At 38.4% G+C, this 14,978-nt stretch overlaps 2 protein-coding genes across 11 annotated transcripts in view; both read right to left on the bottom strand.

Moving 5' to 3' along the window:
• The window catches only part of CPNE1 (copine 1), a 34,180-nt gene extending 20,084 nt beyond the window's left edge, over positions 1 to 14,096 (bottom strand). The window contains exons 1-2 of one of the 10 annotated variants that reach the window (XM_077170125.1): positions 13,914 to 13,970; positions 8,429 to 8,481 (exon numbers count right to left, since the gene is read on the bottom strand). Coding sequence is in view for 4 of the 10 variants with exons in the window: in XM_077170084.1 (XP_077026199.1) it covers positions 8,429 to 8,513; positions 13,569 to 13,660 (177 nt within the window). In the remaining 6 variants the exon portion in view is untranslated. The other 9 variants (XM_077170084.1, XM_077170153.1, XM_077170134.1 and 6 more) reach the window with 9 other exon arrangements.
• RBM12 (RNA binding motif protein 12) lies at positions 949 to 8,518 on the bottom strand. The gene is made up of 2 exons (XM_077170069.1): positions 8,429 to 8,518; positions 949 to 5,775 (listed from the first exon to the last, which is right to left on the bottom strand). Exon 2 carries the CDS (start codon positions 5,751 to 5,753, stop codon positions 3,015 to 3,017), a length of 2,739 nt encoding a protein of 912 aa, XP_077026184.1. The 5' UTR covers positions 5,754 to 5,775; positions 8,429 to 8,518; the 3' UTR covers positions 949 to 3,014.
• Positions 14,097 to 14,978: the final 882 nt, after the last annotated feature.

Here is a 14,978-nt window from a genome sequence, read left to right as displayed (position 1 = left end):
CCACCCAAAATGTATGTTTGTTCGCTTCTATACACAGCCCTAGATTTTTATCCAGTGGGTTAAGACTGACCACACTACAATGAATATTCTTTTAAATTTTGAATAAAAGGTCTCCTAATGGAATTTTCATTGTTGTTGCCTTGGCAAATTGGAACACAATGCTAGGAACTGCATTTCACTTAATACTGTGTTGCATTAAAAAAAAAAAAGCTACTAATGATTGTACAAACGACAGTGTAAACACAGAAACACCTCTAAATTTTGCTTGTGAGCTATGTTTCACTAAAGTTCAGAAAAAAATTTACAAATTTCTGTATGAAATACATTTTGTAGATTTCTCTAGTCCTTTAAACCAAAAGAAAAATGAACACCAATAGACTCAGCATAGGAGGGAGAAAAAAATTAATCCTAATGGAAAAGATTTTCTTCCATTAATCAGTCACCAAAAAACAGACAATAAAATTTACACAGAAAATTGAAAATATAAGTGTTTACAAATGCACACAACTTTGAGCAAAGCTTTACAAATCCTTCATACCATACAAAGCAAATGAGAAAATAATGTAAATTCATTTCTACCCCAAACCTACTTATGAGAAAATCTGCGGAAAGAGGGGTATGAACAGTTTCACAGAACACATTTTCAAGAATTTTTTTAAACTGAAACTCCAACTCCCAGAATAAGATGAACAGTAATGCTTAGCAGTTAGCACTCTGGTAATGAATCTTAGATACACAAAAATCCAGTTCCAAAGGGCAAAGCATTTAATTACATTTCACAACAAGGTAAGTACTGTTGTGATTTAACCAAATATGAAACACAATTCTCTCCAATTTCTACACAAATCACTATTTTCTTAATTTATTTAATTCAATGAACAATGAAATCAAGTTTTCTTTTTTAGCATTTATCTAAGATATAGAAATAAGCAGAAATAACAAAGTAGGTGCAATAAAGTATATGAAATATTTAATAAGAATATACGAACACAGAACCAAAACAAATTGTGAAAAAAGATAAAAGACTTTGATCTTCAATCAACCCGTTTTCCTAAAATGAAAATAGTTAGCTTTCCAACGAGGGAAAAAATCTTGAAATAAGACTCCCAAGCAGCGCTGAAGTTTTTTGTACTGTCTTTGGAATGAGAAGTGATTACTTAACAGTAAACTTAAATTGAACAGCATATACAAACATCATATTGCTTTTTAAATTGAGATAATATCTAATGATCTGTCAAAGCAAATTTGTATTCATGAATTATTAAAAGATCCACAACACAGTAGCCACCTCTTCTTTGACAATCCAAACAATCCTTTCTCTAAACGAAAATCCTGTACTGTCAATCCTCTAAGAATGTAGTGATGAAAAGGCTTTCCAAATCTCATCACACAAATGAAACTGTTGCCATTCTTAACTATAAATTACACAACGCTGTTTTCAGTGTTCCACTGACTTGCAACACAAAAAAAGGCACTATATTTTTTGAATAGGAAATATATCTTTTAAAAGGCTGCCCTGTTGTAAGTACATTGATTTGCAGGAAATGTTGGGGATGTTTCAAACCAAGACAAGAGGGTCATGTAAAGGACAAAATTTGTTTTTCATGATATCTCATCACTCTTCTATTCTGCATGTTTATAATATAATGTGATACACCTTCAGGGAATTTTAACTAAGGAAAGTAACTAAGTGGAGCCTTCTGTGGCAAAGAGCAGGACTTTTTAAGGCAGATCTTTACATGACAAGGTCACTTATTAACCAGAACCCATGCAGTCCTCCTGCCTTAGTGTCCTGAATGCCAAAGAAAGGAATATGAAAGGGCAAGGAGCTTCAATTCTCTCCCCACGGCATTTGCAGTCTGTATGAAGAATTCTTGTAAACAGGCTCTTGATCGAACAACTACACCAAAAAGCCTCGCAGTAACAGGATTATAAGGAAATCAATCTATGAACCATCTTATGACTTTTAATACCATTGCTACCAGAGCTAACAATTGCAACTTCAGTTTTTAAAACTAGATACAGTAATGCTTTCTTGTGAATAGACCCCTCTTTATTTACTTATAGGCCGAAGTTTCACATCAACTGGGACAGAAGGAAATTGCCAAAACAATTAGTCCATCATGGACAGGACTTCAAATCAAGCATTTAAACACTGATTATAAAAAGTTGTTCCTGGTTTTTGATGCCATCCAAACAACATAAACAATTTTTAAACTAAACAAAATGTGGCAGGCAAACCAAAAAAGTGCTGGTAGGTAGAGGATTCCATAGTTTATTTTTGTGGCAAAAGTCTTATTCCACAAAGTTGTAAGTGTGACATCAGAAATCAAAGTTCAAGGTAATAGCACAAACCGTGTGTGGAGTTTTATATTTAAAAAAAGAAAAAAAAAACACCACAGTTCTGCTCATTTACAAGTCAGTCAATTAGGCAAACAAAGCAGCAACTTCAGAAGCAAGACTGTCTATACAGCAAGAACCCTCAAGAAGCAATAAAGGTACATACAATGAATCTGTATACAGAGATTTTATTCAATTTTAAAAGAAAACGAGGACTTTAGACAAAGCTTTGACCCTATAACAAAGCAAATCTGTCCAGCTTTAAACTATATTCCAATAGGAGCCAACTTCTATATTTTAGCAGCTGGCAAGAAGCGCCCTTAATGAGCTCTACTGACATTTCTATTTTCTTCATCCCATATGATATAAAACAAAACCAATCTAGACTCCTTGATAAGCTTTATGTGGTCATTTGAGTTTTACAAAAGTTTTCTCTAATGGTATGCCAAAATAATTTTTGTGTTCTCTCCAGACAGCTCTACTGTAACATACAGCAATGTTTATCCTGGTAGTGAGTCTTCTGTAAACAACCAATGCTCTATGTTATGGAAACCAATCTACTTGCAATTGAAACAATCCACAGGTTCTAATCTGGAAATACTAGGAAAACAATCTGGATGCATTAATCACAACACTATGAAGTTCTACTCTACGTAAAGAATTGATGTGAACAGCTACCCTAATACAAGTTTTACTTTCCTTGAGCCTATAGGCCTGTCATTTAAGTCAATGACAGCAGCTGTGGCTTCATCTCGAGATTCGAAAGCCACCATGGCTTCACCTGTTGGCATACCTTTTTCATTGTATTTTAAACACACTGAGCCTGGGATTACTTGATAGCCATAAAAGAAATCTAAAATCTCATCAATAGACACAGTGAAGGGCATATTCTGCACTTTAATGACTGTTGGTCCTGGTTTTCCAGAACTAGATCCAAAGCCAGGGGGTCCCCCAATGTGGATTGGGCCAGGGCCAGGCCCAGGCCCAAAGGCTGGTGGCCCACTCAAATGTCCAGGGGCATTTCCAAGACCAGGAGGGCCACTTCCAAAGGCAGGGGGACCACCCAAACTACCAGGGCCATTTCCAAAATTCTGAGGGCCCCCTCCAAATCCTGATGGCCCACTTAAATTATTTGGTCCACTTCCAAAACCTGGAACATCCAGTCCTAGACCAGGCAAACCACTGTTTCCAACTGAAGGCATACCAGGCCTAGCATCACCAAAGGTCCCTCCTAATCCTGGAGGAGGGAGTGGTGGCCCAAAGGCATTAGACGCACCAAAATTACCAGGAAAGTTAAATGGAGGCCCATTGTTGGCCTCCTTTGATCCTACAGTCAAGAAGGCATGCTCTTCACCTCCTGCACTAGGCATTCCTGCATTGGGCATTCCTGCACCGGGCATTCCCGCACCAGGAATTCCAGCACCGGGCATTCCTGCATTGGGCATTCCAGCACCAGGCATTCCTGGAACTGGAGGATTACCTGGCACAGGCATCTTTAACCCCTTTTTCCCTTGGACAGGGGGATTTTTCTCAATCTCTCTCATGTCTTCCAGGGTAACTATATGAACAAAAGCTTCTCTCCCATTAAGTTTTTTACGGTGTAAGCGTTCAGACTTACGTGCATCATCTTCATTCTTAAACTGAACCAATGCCTGTCCTAGACCTTGCCCATTGTTATCAACAAGAACATGTACAGCATTTTCGTCCACTGGGATTCCCTCTAGGAACTGAAGAACATCCATCTTGGTAATGCTGAATGGAATATTTGTAATGTGGGCACAGACTTTGGCAGAGTTGACATCCCCTTCTGGATTTAACATCATTTCTCTCTGGTCATAGCCGAAGTTCTGCAGTCTTTTTCGAATCATATCAATCTTTTCCAGCATACCTTTCTTAGTAATTGGGTGAACTTGAATAAAGCGATTGCCCATGTATTGTTTATGACGGCACAAAGCAGCCTTGTAGTCAGCCTCATTCCTGAACTCTACAAAGCCTTCACCAGTTGCTTTCCCATTGGGTCCATATGCTATATAAATACTATCTTCCACAATATCTAACTTCTTAAAAAAATCAATGACATGTTTGTTTTCTGCTTCAAATGGTAGCCCTTTCAAGTAAACACAAAAGCCAGCCTCATGTGGTGATCTTGACCTTGACCTTTTCTGCCCACTGGGCGATTTTGACCTGGGAAGTGTCTGAGGAGGGGGATGGGTTTGTCCAGAAGGTCCCATATTTTGCTTAAAAGTGATATGGCCTCCAGCAGCTACCCACTGTCTCTCTGTGGCAGGGCTAACTTCTACATAGCGTTGAATCATCAGCATTCTGTTTCGTTTCAAAGCTTCAAATGTATCTTGAGGGGAGAGAAACTTAACCAATCCATTCCCATTATTTCGACCTACATGATCTTTCAACAAATGTACTGCATCAACACGGAGCCCATGAAAAAACTCTCTGACATCATTTTCCATTGCAGAAAAGGGCATTCCATGCACACTGACATACAGATCATCAGGGTTGATGGGAAGTGGCTTCACACTGCTTTGAGAGTTCATCTGTATAGGATTAACAGGATTCAAAGGACCCAGAAACATAGGGTTCAGGTTACTGTTCATATTTATGGGTGCTCCAGAGCCATTCATTCCAGCAGGTAGAGGCGTCACAGGTGGCGGGTTCAAGGGCGGCAAGCCTGACATGGGTGGCAGTGGGGTCATAGGTGGCACAGAAGGGACTGGTGGGATTGGGGGCACAGGAGGCACAGGAGGCATTGTAGGTACTGGAGGAGGAACTGGTATTGGGGGAATGGACGGCATTGGTGGCAAAGATGGCATCGCTGGGATTGGAGGAATTGGTGGTGGTGGGACCGTGTTCATTGGAGAGGCTGTGCTCGGAATGGTTGAGCTAAACGTTGGGCTCCCAAAAGAAGCCCCCATATTTGGAGGGGCAGTTCCTATGCTGGCTGTGGAAAATGTCTGTATGTTTTTGCTGCTTTCATGAACAGAAGTGGCAGCAGTAACTACACTAGGCGAAGGATTATTAAAGTTGGGTACTGTTGTAGGCAAGTTTACCCTGCCACTCATTCCTGAGCTAGGTGGTGGTCCTGACCTACTAGTATTCGCTGGTGGCATGTCTAAGTTGGCAGTTTCAAAACGCCTACGACTCAGTTCAATCATATTCTGCATTTCCGTTTTACTACTTAACAATAGTGTTACTTTTGACCCTTTAATTGTACCACCTGTGCGCATCATACCAAGCCTTGCATCTTCATCAGTGGCAAAAACGATGAAAGCCTCACCCAGTTCACCCCCTACAATATGCACGCCCCCATCAGGGATGGTCAATCCAGAGAAGAAGTGGCGAATGTCCATGGTCCCCGCCACAATTGGGAGACCTTGCAAACGGATGACCACAGCCATGCTGCGCTGAAACCACACACACCTGCAGATGAGAAAAGGCAACGGCCAAGTCAGACTCCTGTTTATCAAACCAAATTTTTAGCTACAAGAATGACCAGCTACCATATTAAGCCCTCAAATATTTCCTCAGGCTATCACAGACAATGTCTTAATTTGGGTATTCTAAAAACTGAACATTGCGTGCCATTTACAACTATAAAACCTAAATGATTTCAACTTCCAAAAGACATTAATTCTGAAAACAATTAGAAGTTCAGTCCCAAGATTCAGAAGTTAGTAATTCAGTACCAAGACTCAAAAGTTTCGGGAAAAAAAGCAACCAGAGGACAATAAAATTACCAATTACATCATTCAGACCACTAATTTATTCATTATGATTTAAAAGAAATGTGCAAGTCAAATCAGGAAACAAAGCTTAACAATCTATAGAGGAAAAATATGTAAAGGAGCATGAAAGTTAATATTTAAAATCGGCTTAGCAACTTTCCTCTAAACTTGACAACTTCATAGAATTATCAGTGTCATTTTCACGGCTTAGAGTCTGAAAATCCAACAGAATCAGAAATCTAGAATACTAATCAATTACAAATAATACTTAATACTAAAGTGAAAGTCTCAAATAAGAACTGACTCCGTATTTCATCCTAAAACTCCTCACTCTGCCTTAATTGTACTTACTAAATATAACTACAAATGGAATTACTTATTACAAACAAGTTAACACATACTAAGAATCCAAAAGAAATACTGAATAGAATAGCCAAAATTTAAGTTCATATATATTCATTACCCCGAAAAGTACCCCTGGTTACACTTGTCCATATTGGCTGTTTTAATTAAATATCAGGTCCAATGACTTCCCATACTAGAAAAAAAAGAATGAGAGAGAGAGAGACAGAGAGGGAGGAAGGGACGGAGGGAGGAAAGAAAGATTTATTTTTCCCCAGGGAAGGCTGGCAATGAGGATTTTATTTTGGCTTGGTTTTGTTTTAGAGGAGCTAGGGTTTGAACTTTATTCAGTGACTTTTAAAGTCCGACCCAAGACAATTCTTAAGGGATTCTCTCTGGTGTTCACTGATCTCCTCAGATCATGACCATTTTGAGCTAATTAAAAAAGAAAAGACTTCCCCAAATCTAAGTCAAAAGTCAGTAGTATTTCAGTTATAATAGTTTCTAAGAACAAATGCAAGGGCAGGCCTTCGTAAAGTGAAACAAATCAAATTCCTGGAACTAGAAAAAATATTAATTTGAAATTAATGTGATCAAAACATAAGGTATTTCAAAGCCATCTTAAAAGTCAACTTTTAAATACAAACCTATTAAATTGGCTCTGTTACCCCTGGGAAGTTAAAAATTATTTGAGCTTTGGTTTTATCACTTCTCACATGAGAGCACAAGAGAGGGCAAAGTTTCCTTGTGGCTCTAAGAAGTCTGTAACTTTATGAAAATAGTTCTTCAATGTTAAGTATTATATGAACATTAATTGAATCCATCAAAATCTATAAAAATATCTCAGTATTATAAGAGAAATATGTTATTTGGCTTTGACAGTTTTCTCACACTCTTACACAAAATAAAAGCCATTTTCAAATTTAATCAAGAATTAAACAGAATGCTGTGAGACTATTATGTAACACTTGAAATTTTGGTGTGGAAGCTTTCCATTTTTGGTCCGCAAAAGTCAACAATAAAAAGTAACTAAAAATCATCACACTAATAGTCTCTTTTCTCCTTATTTCTATTTAGCAGCCTAAAAGAAGTTCATCAAAGTTTCAAGTCATTAAACAAAATGTGAATTCCTTACTGACTCTACAACATAGGACTATATGCAAAATTGAGGTAACATTCCTGTTCAACTTCAAAAAATGCCAAAACCCTTTACATGGGGGAAAACATCATGGGTAATCTAGGTAGCCCAAACAACATAAAAGATGTTAGTTTGCATTAGGACATTAATAAAAAGAGAACCTCATATGATCCCACAAAAAAACTACATAAAGGGCTAAAGTGACAGAGTAAGTCTCTAAACAGTATGCTGTTTAAAGAAGGGATTTAGTAAAAGTCTGTACAAGGTGTACATGAAAACATGCTACTGAAAATCTTCCTCATATTACCTGCTAGAAAAGAGCTGAGGATTAAACCTAAATAGAGCATAAGATTTATTCATAAAGATGTCTGCAGAGGGAAACAATTACTTTCTAGTTTTTAAAAAATATGAAATATTACCTGCTATTCTACTACCAAATACCTGCTTGACCTTGACTTTTAATCTATCTGGAGCCTAGATTGGCTATTTAAACAAGAGGGTTAGACTGCAATATCTAAAGTTCATTCTGAAGTCTAAGATTTGTACTATAATATATATCTAAACCTATACCTCTAAGGAATATGAATAACCATACCAGTAACAAGCATGTGCATTTATAATTAGACTAGAATGCTGAGGAAAAAAACCAGCAACTTACTGCCTTTCAATCAGGAATGAAGGAGGAATGCTTCCATATAAAACTGATCCCCAAAGGAAGAAACAACTGTTCAAGGCACCCAGTCCAACCCCTCAATCCCTCAGATAAGCTTGTAAAAAAGGACAATTTTGTTACTATATATATTTTCATGTTATTTGTTATCTCATTTTATTTTGTATAAAAACAAACCCTCTATTCAAAATCTCTTACCTGATAAAACAAGAGATGTATTTTCTTAACAAGAAGTAGAGGCCAAGTCAATCCTGTGGGCAACCAATTAAAACCAACTTTTAGACTGCAATAGAGAATAAACGGAGGCAAAAATCAATGCAAGAAACACAAAACAACACGCACAGGCCACACTGAACCGTACATTAAGAAGGCGAGTATGAAACCACGAGAGTACTTCATTAGAATGTATACCAAAAAAAAAAAAAAGAGGAAAGACATGTACCAAAATCCCACACACATGCTTATTACTTGGTATTGCTTTCAAATTTGAGTATCTCTTAAAGCATGATATATTTACATATATCAATAATGTATCATAAATTAGCCTAGGCAAGAATGAAATCAATTGAAAATTAAAACAGCCATACAGCTCGGCTTTCCCAGCTGGTAACTGCTTCTATTACTTAATAATTAAACCAGTTAGTTCTAATACAAAGTAAAATGAAAAAGCCCAGACAATTCCCCAACACAAATCCAACTGCTGCCTATTTCCCCAGGCTCCCACCAAATTTCTGACAAAAAAAGTACAAGTTCACACAATAATAATTCCTGGACAAATTAAGTCATCAATTCAAGGATATTCATGGAAATTACTGCAATTACTCTTTCAAAATATTTTCCTCTGCACCAAAACAGTATCAAACATCACAAAACATAAATGAACTGAAAATTCTGGTCATAAGAACTAATTCTTAGTTAAAACCACTGGGGTTCAAAATATTATGGATTTATAATTTATAAACTTTTCCTTATCCATGACACCAATGCAGTTAGTTCCAAGAAACTTATAAAACAAAAATCCCTAGAAGTTTCTGGCATTGTAAGAATATCTCCCAATGTAAATACAGGTCACCCATCTTTTGCTGGAATTTCTTCCAAAGTGGTGAGGTTATAAACAATACACAAGCAATGTACACGAGCAAGTAAGACCAAATGCAAAAGTCCATTTTTTTTTAAATTCAAGAAAGAAGAAAAAAATTGCCACTGTTAGGTAATAAGGTCACCAGAAGACTACTCATCAGAATGATGCTCATTTTAAACTAACATCTTTTAAGATCAAAACACCACCCTAAGTTTAACATATACTACTAAAAAGCCAAATATATTTCAGAACCTCTTAAGTGTTATTTCATACTTTTCTAAAGGACAAGCTAAAAATCTAGTCAACGACTCAAATTCCTAAAGAGTAGAACTGCTTGCCACAAAAAACTATGCAAATGTCATAAACAATGCTTTCAAATGCCCCAGGCATAGTATTCATTTTTATTTGTTGTATAAATTTATCCTTACTATTTAAGTTTAAAGAATCTAAAAACTCTTAATTTACAAACCACCTCTAGGAGTTTATCCAATGAGTCATAAAGTGGAAATGTGAAATAGAAAAATCGTGCTCCAAGTAAAGGCTATGCTCAATAAGGAAGAGCATGAATTATCGCAATATTAATTTTTAAATTTGTAAGTCTGGCTCTAGGAGCCACAGATCTGGGATAATTTTCTTATTAAGCACGTGTGATGATAAAACAAGTGACCCCCCACTGGGAATTCAATTCAACAGGTAGGATACTGGACCAGGGCATGTGCTCTGGAAGATAAGGGAAACAGATTCCTCAACCTCTTTCCTACCAGACCAAAGAGTGCACCATCTGTCCACGTAGAGAAGACATCCTTGGTTAGCAAAGTGAGCACAAAGTCACTATATCTACTCTCAAAAATCTCTACAGGGTTGCCAGAAATTATTTCAACAAAGAGGAAACCTCTTATTCCACAAGCAAAGGTTGAAAGGCCCAGCTGAATTTGGCAAATACCTAGTAAGCTTTATGTGTTCAATTTAAACTATAAATCAATCTACACATACATTTGTGATTCTTTTCTATCCAGCAATGGGAAAACGTCATACCCATCCTATCCCAAGGAAAAAGATGCATAAAGTCAAGGGCAAAATACAGAATTCACAACCCTTGGTGTCATACCTCTTTCTTCAAATGGGCAATACAAATAGAAACTATAGAAACTGAGAACTGAAGTACTTTTACGATTTTTCTTGTTTATTTTCAGCATCTCACTTTGTAAAGAGCACATTAAGTTAAGAGACGGATAGCTGTTTTCAGAAACCTACTAAATACAAGTTAGCAACTGAATCCAGAATCTCAAAAAGAAAAAAATCCATTCATGCACCTTCAGTTTTGGTGAATTTTAGAAGAATAAAACTGAAATAATTCCAGACAACAAAACATCTAAATACATGTTTTACCTGTATATACAGCACAAGGGCGGGGATGGAGAAAATGTGTCTGATTTGCATTAAATCCACCAATACATTTCAAAAGATCTAGTATATTTTCCACTTTGTTAGGAATTAGTCCTAACAGCAGCTTTGCTTCAGGTTTACAAATATGATACACGCACAAATTCAAATATCTACTATGAATCAAATAATTTAGCATATTATATAACAAGATAGACTTTCTTATTTACTAGCCACCCCAATCACCTGAAATTTAAGAATAAAGCATCTCACAACAATCCTCTTTATCAAGAAGGCACAAACTAGAACTTGACCATTTCCACTCTCCTTCTAGCAATAAACTGCCAAAAGTGAATTTCAACTTCGTGTAGTGATCAGTCTTTAATCAACATGAACCAAGGTACAGCAGAGCTAGGTTCTTCAGATCCAAAGGCAAGAAAACCCAGCAACTCCTCAAATTTTCACCTCACAGATGAGCAACAGAGAAACAGAGAAATCAATCACAATGAGTACAAAGCTATAAGCAGCATAATCACATTATGATAGGCATTACAAAACAACCACTGCTTCGTTCCCTTGATTTTACCCCATCCCGAAATGGATCACATTTCAGACAGTGGGATCATCTTAATGAAATAATACTTCTGACTCTAATGGAGACATACCCCTTTTACAATACATTACTAAATTTTCCCATTAATAGTACTCAAAGGCAACAAATCAAAAAGCATTTCTAAATGAGACATTTATTCCTGCCAAAAAGACTTTATTGTTATTTTTCAGTCCCCCCAAATGCCAACAAAAATTCTCATCATCATTTAAACTTCAAAACAACAATATTAATTCTAACCTGGCTGGTCACATTCACCTTCACAATTGGTTTTAAGACTTAAAAGCTGGCTTTAAACTTATATGCAAACCAAAAGGTATATGGGTGGAATAAATAAAATGATACATCTATAAAGGATGAATTTATTTTTCTGCTTAGTTGGCCTAAAACATTTGACAATATTCACTTATTCTATGAACATTTATTAACCACTTGTGGGCCAGGTAGGAAATATTAAAATGGACAACAGTCCTTGCAATTTTAGGGAGGTTATCTAAACGCATCTTTTGTGCAACCAAAACAATTGACACTTTTTCTTCCTACAGCCTCTAAGAAGAAAATATTCACCTAAACTGATGGAGCGGCTCTCCGCAAAATGGAATAAAAACAGTATCAATACTGTCACTAGGTCTCAACACCTGGAACATACTGGCCCACAAAATCGAGTTTCACATCTAAAAATTGTACAAATAACCCCCAAATCCTTATTAGGCAGTCGTCAAAACATTTGGCACATCAAAGAAAGTGAAAAAAGCCTGAAACATACTGGTTAACACATAACAAAATGTTCCAAGTAACTACCAGAATGATTTCTAAAGCTTCACATTTTTTACCTAACAGATTTGAACACAAGAAAACTTGAAATTATGTTACAATCCATAAACAAAGCAATCAAAATTTAAATGAGCATTTATGTGATATAAAAATACATTCCCTGTTTCATTAAAAAACACTTCAAGAACCACCCAATAATAAGCACTACGCACACCCTCAGTCTTTTATATAAACATACCAAACATTTCATTTTCTTCAAAAACTAAATTACTGTCAAATTATTTGAACCACCTGAAACAGTTCTTCCCAATTCCTTTTTAATATTCCTGGAAAACGTCTGCACACTACTTCCCATTAAATCTGGAAGTCCTTCATTTTATCAAAACTACTAAATTTCAAACCAGTCTTGTATTTTATTTCTACAATTAAAAAACAAAGCAAGATTTCCCTACATGTCCAGACGTATGGGACTTCTTCCAACTGCAAATACTCTGAAATGCATAACAATATAAAACAGATTAGGTCCCAGCAATTCAGCTGTTAGTACTACATTTTACAAAAATTATACCATTTCAAACCATTCACGCAAGAAGCCCTTAGAAAAATACGCCAGTTAACAAGTCTCTCCTTCAACAAAACCTTGAGATGCAACCTCATTTTTACAGTAGGTTACACTGCCTGGCATCACCCTAATCTTGAATAACATAAAATAGTTCCTGCCAACTACCCCAACTCACATAAGGTCAGTTCTTGGAATCCAGGAGCCAAGGTGAGTTTTAGGGCCCAGAAAGCTCTTCTTCAGAGCCTGCAATTCTCCATATACACATCCTAGTGTTTACCGCTGAACCACCATGAATAACCTTCAACAGGAGCCCTTGAGATTTTTCACTATAAAGCACACACACAATACACGAAAAGCCCAAGCACTGACAACCTCGCAGCTAAGCCTCCTACACTACTGTCCATTCCCTCTCTAACCTGTAGATCCTCACCCTTCCATCCCTTTCACGTTGCTACAAACTAGCAACCCCCAGCCTTTACCAGAAAAACTCAATTCACCTTCCATCAAGAGCATCCACCCTCTAACACCCGTTTGGACCGCAACCTCACTGCAGCCCCTTCCCGATTTAGGGCCAAAGGGGCTGACAACTCACTGAAATTCTCTGATCCACCGGGGGCATATTCACCCACTTCTTTGCTCTTCTTGAAAATGCCTACGTACCTGCAAGCAATTCCCAGCAACCCCTTCCCACCTTAAGACAACAGAGGCGGGCAGTTGAGACTTCCTTCCGGAGCTCACAGGGGAGGGCCGACTACAGCTTCCTTCCCACAGGTGTGTCCTAATGGTAATCCCCTTTTCTTGATAGGCCACGGGGGCTTCCCTTCCACCTCCAGCGGAGGGAGTACCCTCACTATGCTTATCTCCTCACTCGGGGTACAGAGATGTATTTATAACCTCTTCACCATTTGGGGGAATTAAAGATCTTAACCATTTCGGGATACGAGTGTTTTCACTGCAGTCCCGGTTACTTCGCAGCCCGCTGGGTTTCCCATCTTTGGTCTCCTCCCCATCTCGTAACATCGGGGCGTCCACGATACGGCCTCATCCCCACTTCGGTACGCAGGTTCATCCTCATCCTTGACTTCTCCGTGCAGCCTCTCAAGCCTCAGAAGTGTAAGTGGCACCTCAGGTGCCCCGGAGTCCTACCCCGACCCTTTGTGTTGGGCTCTCACTACCGCGGGCTCGGAGGCCTCCGAAGGCCCCGCCCCGGGCCACCAAGGGGCGGCTCGAGCCCCGCACAGCCCCGCCCGTTCCGGGCCTGCGGGAGTCTTACCCGGGAGAGCTGCACGGTACCCGAACCCAGACCCGAGTTACCCCCCGCGCGAGCGCCTCCGCCCCGCGGCCGACAGCCCCAGCCCGAACGGCTTCCCGGGAGCCCAACGCAGCCACCACCTCCTTCGCCGCTTCACAAAATGGCCGCCGGCCCGCTCAGCGGCTCCGCTTTCCAGAAAGGGGTGGGCAAAGTGCTAACGTCACGGGGCGGTGGCGCAAGCGCACTGAGACCCTCAAGCCGTCTGCCGGAAGTTGCCGGTGTTTGTGGGGAGGACTGTGAAGTCCCGGCTTCCAACTTTTGCACACAGCCCTGGATAGAAGAGTGATGGTCCGCGGCGGAATAGGGTGACCATCTAACCCGGCCTTTTCGGTGGACCCTTGCGCAAATTGCTTCACCCGGAGCCTCTGTGAAAGGAGGGAAGTTGTGCCTGCCTCGCAGAATTGTTATGGAGATTAAATGGACCACTAAGTGGTGCCTAGTTCTACTTATAATACCTGACAGAAGAACCAAAACCTGAGATTCGTTTTTTCCACCTGAAAATTAAGATGCAGCGAGCCTTACTCACCAATCTTCATTAATCCTTCCGCAGCTACACTTTTATTTTTAGAAATTATTTTCGAGTTGCTTTAGCCTCCCAAGCCTCATTCTCTCTGCTTATATCTGATATCATAATGAATGTCACTATAATTAACAGTCTTTCAAGTCAGAAAATGAGGAGTCAACTAACAACAAAATCCGGGCTCGAATTTTCACAACTTTTTTTTTTTAATTTATTTTATTTATTAAATGTACCAACATACAAACACAAACATTCCTACCATATGATCATTCCATTCTACATATATAATCAGTAATTCACAATATCATCACATAGTTGTATATTCATCATTATGATCATTTCTTAGAACATTTGCATTAATTCAGAAAAAGAAATAGAAAGAAAACAGAAAAAAACTCATACATACCATACCCCTTACCCCTCCTTTTCATTGATCATTAGCATTCTTTTTTTAATTATTTTATTTTATTTTTTTGAATACCAAAAAACACCAAACGCAAACATTC

Source organism: Tamandua tetradactyla, chromosome 1, assembly GCF_023851605.1.
Source record: "Tamandua tetradactyla isolate mTamTet1 chromosome 1, mTamTet1.pri, whole genome shotgun sequence".
Lineage (NCBI taxonomy): Eukaryota > Metazoa > Chordata > Mammalia > Pilosa > Myrmecophagidae > Tamandua > Tamandua tetradactyla.
Note: the sequence above shows the minus strand (reverse complement) of the source record. Positions and strands in the feature narration are given on the sequence as shown.

Bases quoted from the DNA above. Each gene is read 5' to 3' on its own strand.
- RBM12 (XM_077170069.1), bottom strand. From the start codon at position 5,753: ATGGCTGTGGTCATCCGTTTGCAAGGTCTCCCAATTGTGGCGGGGACC.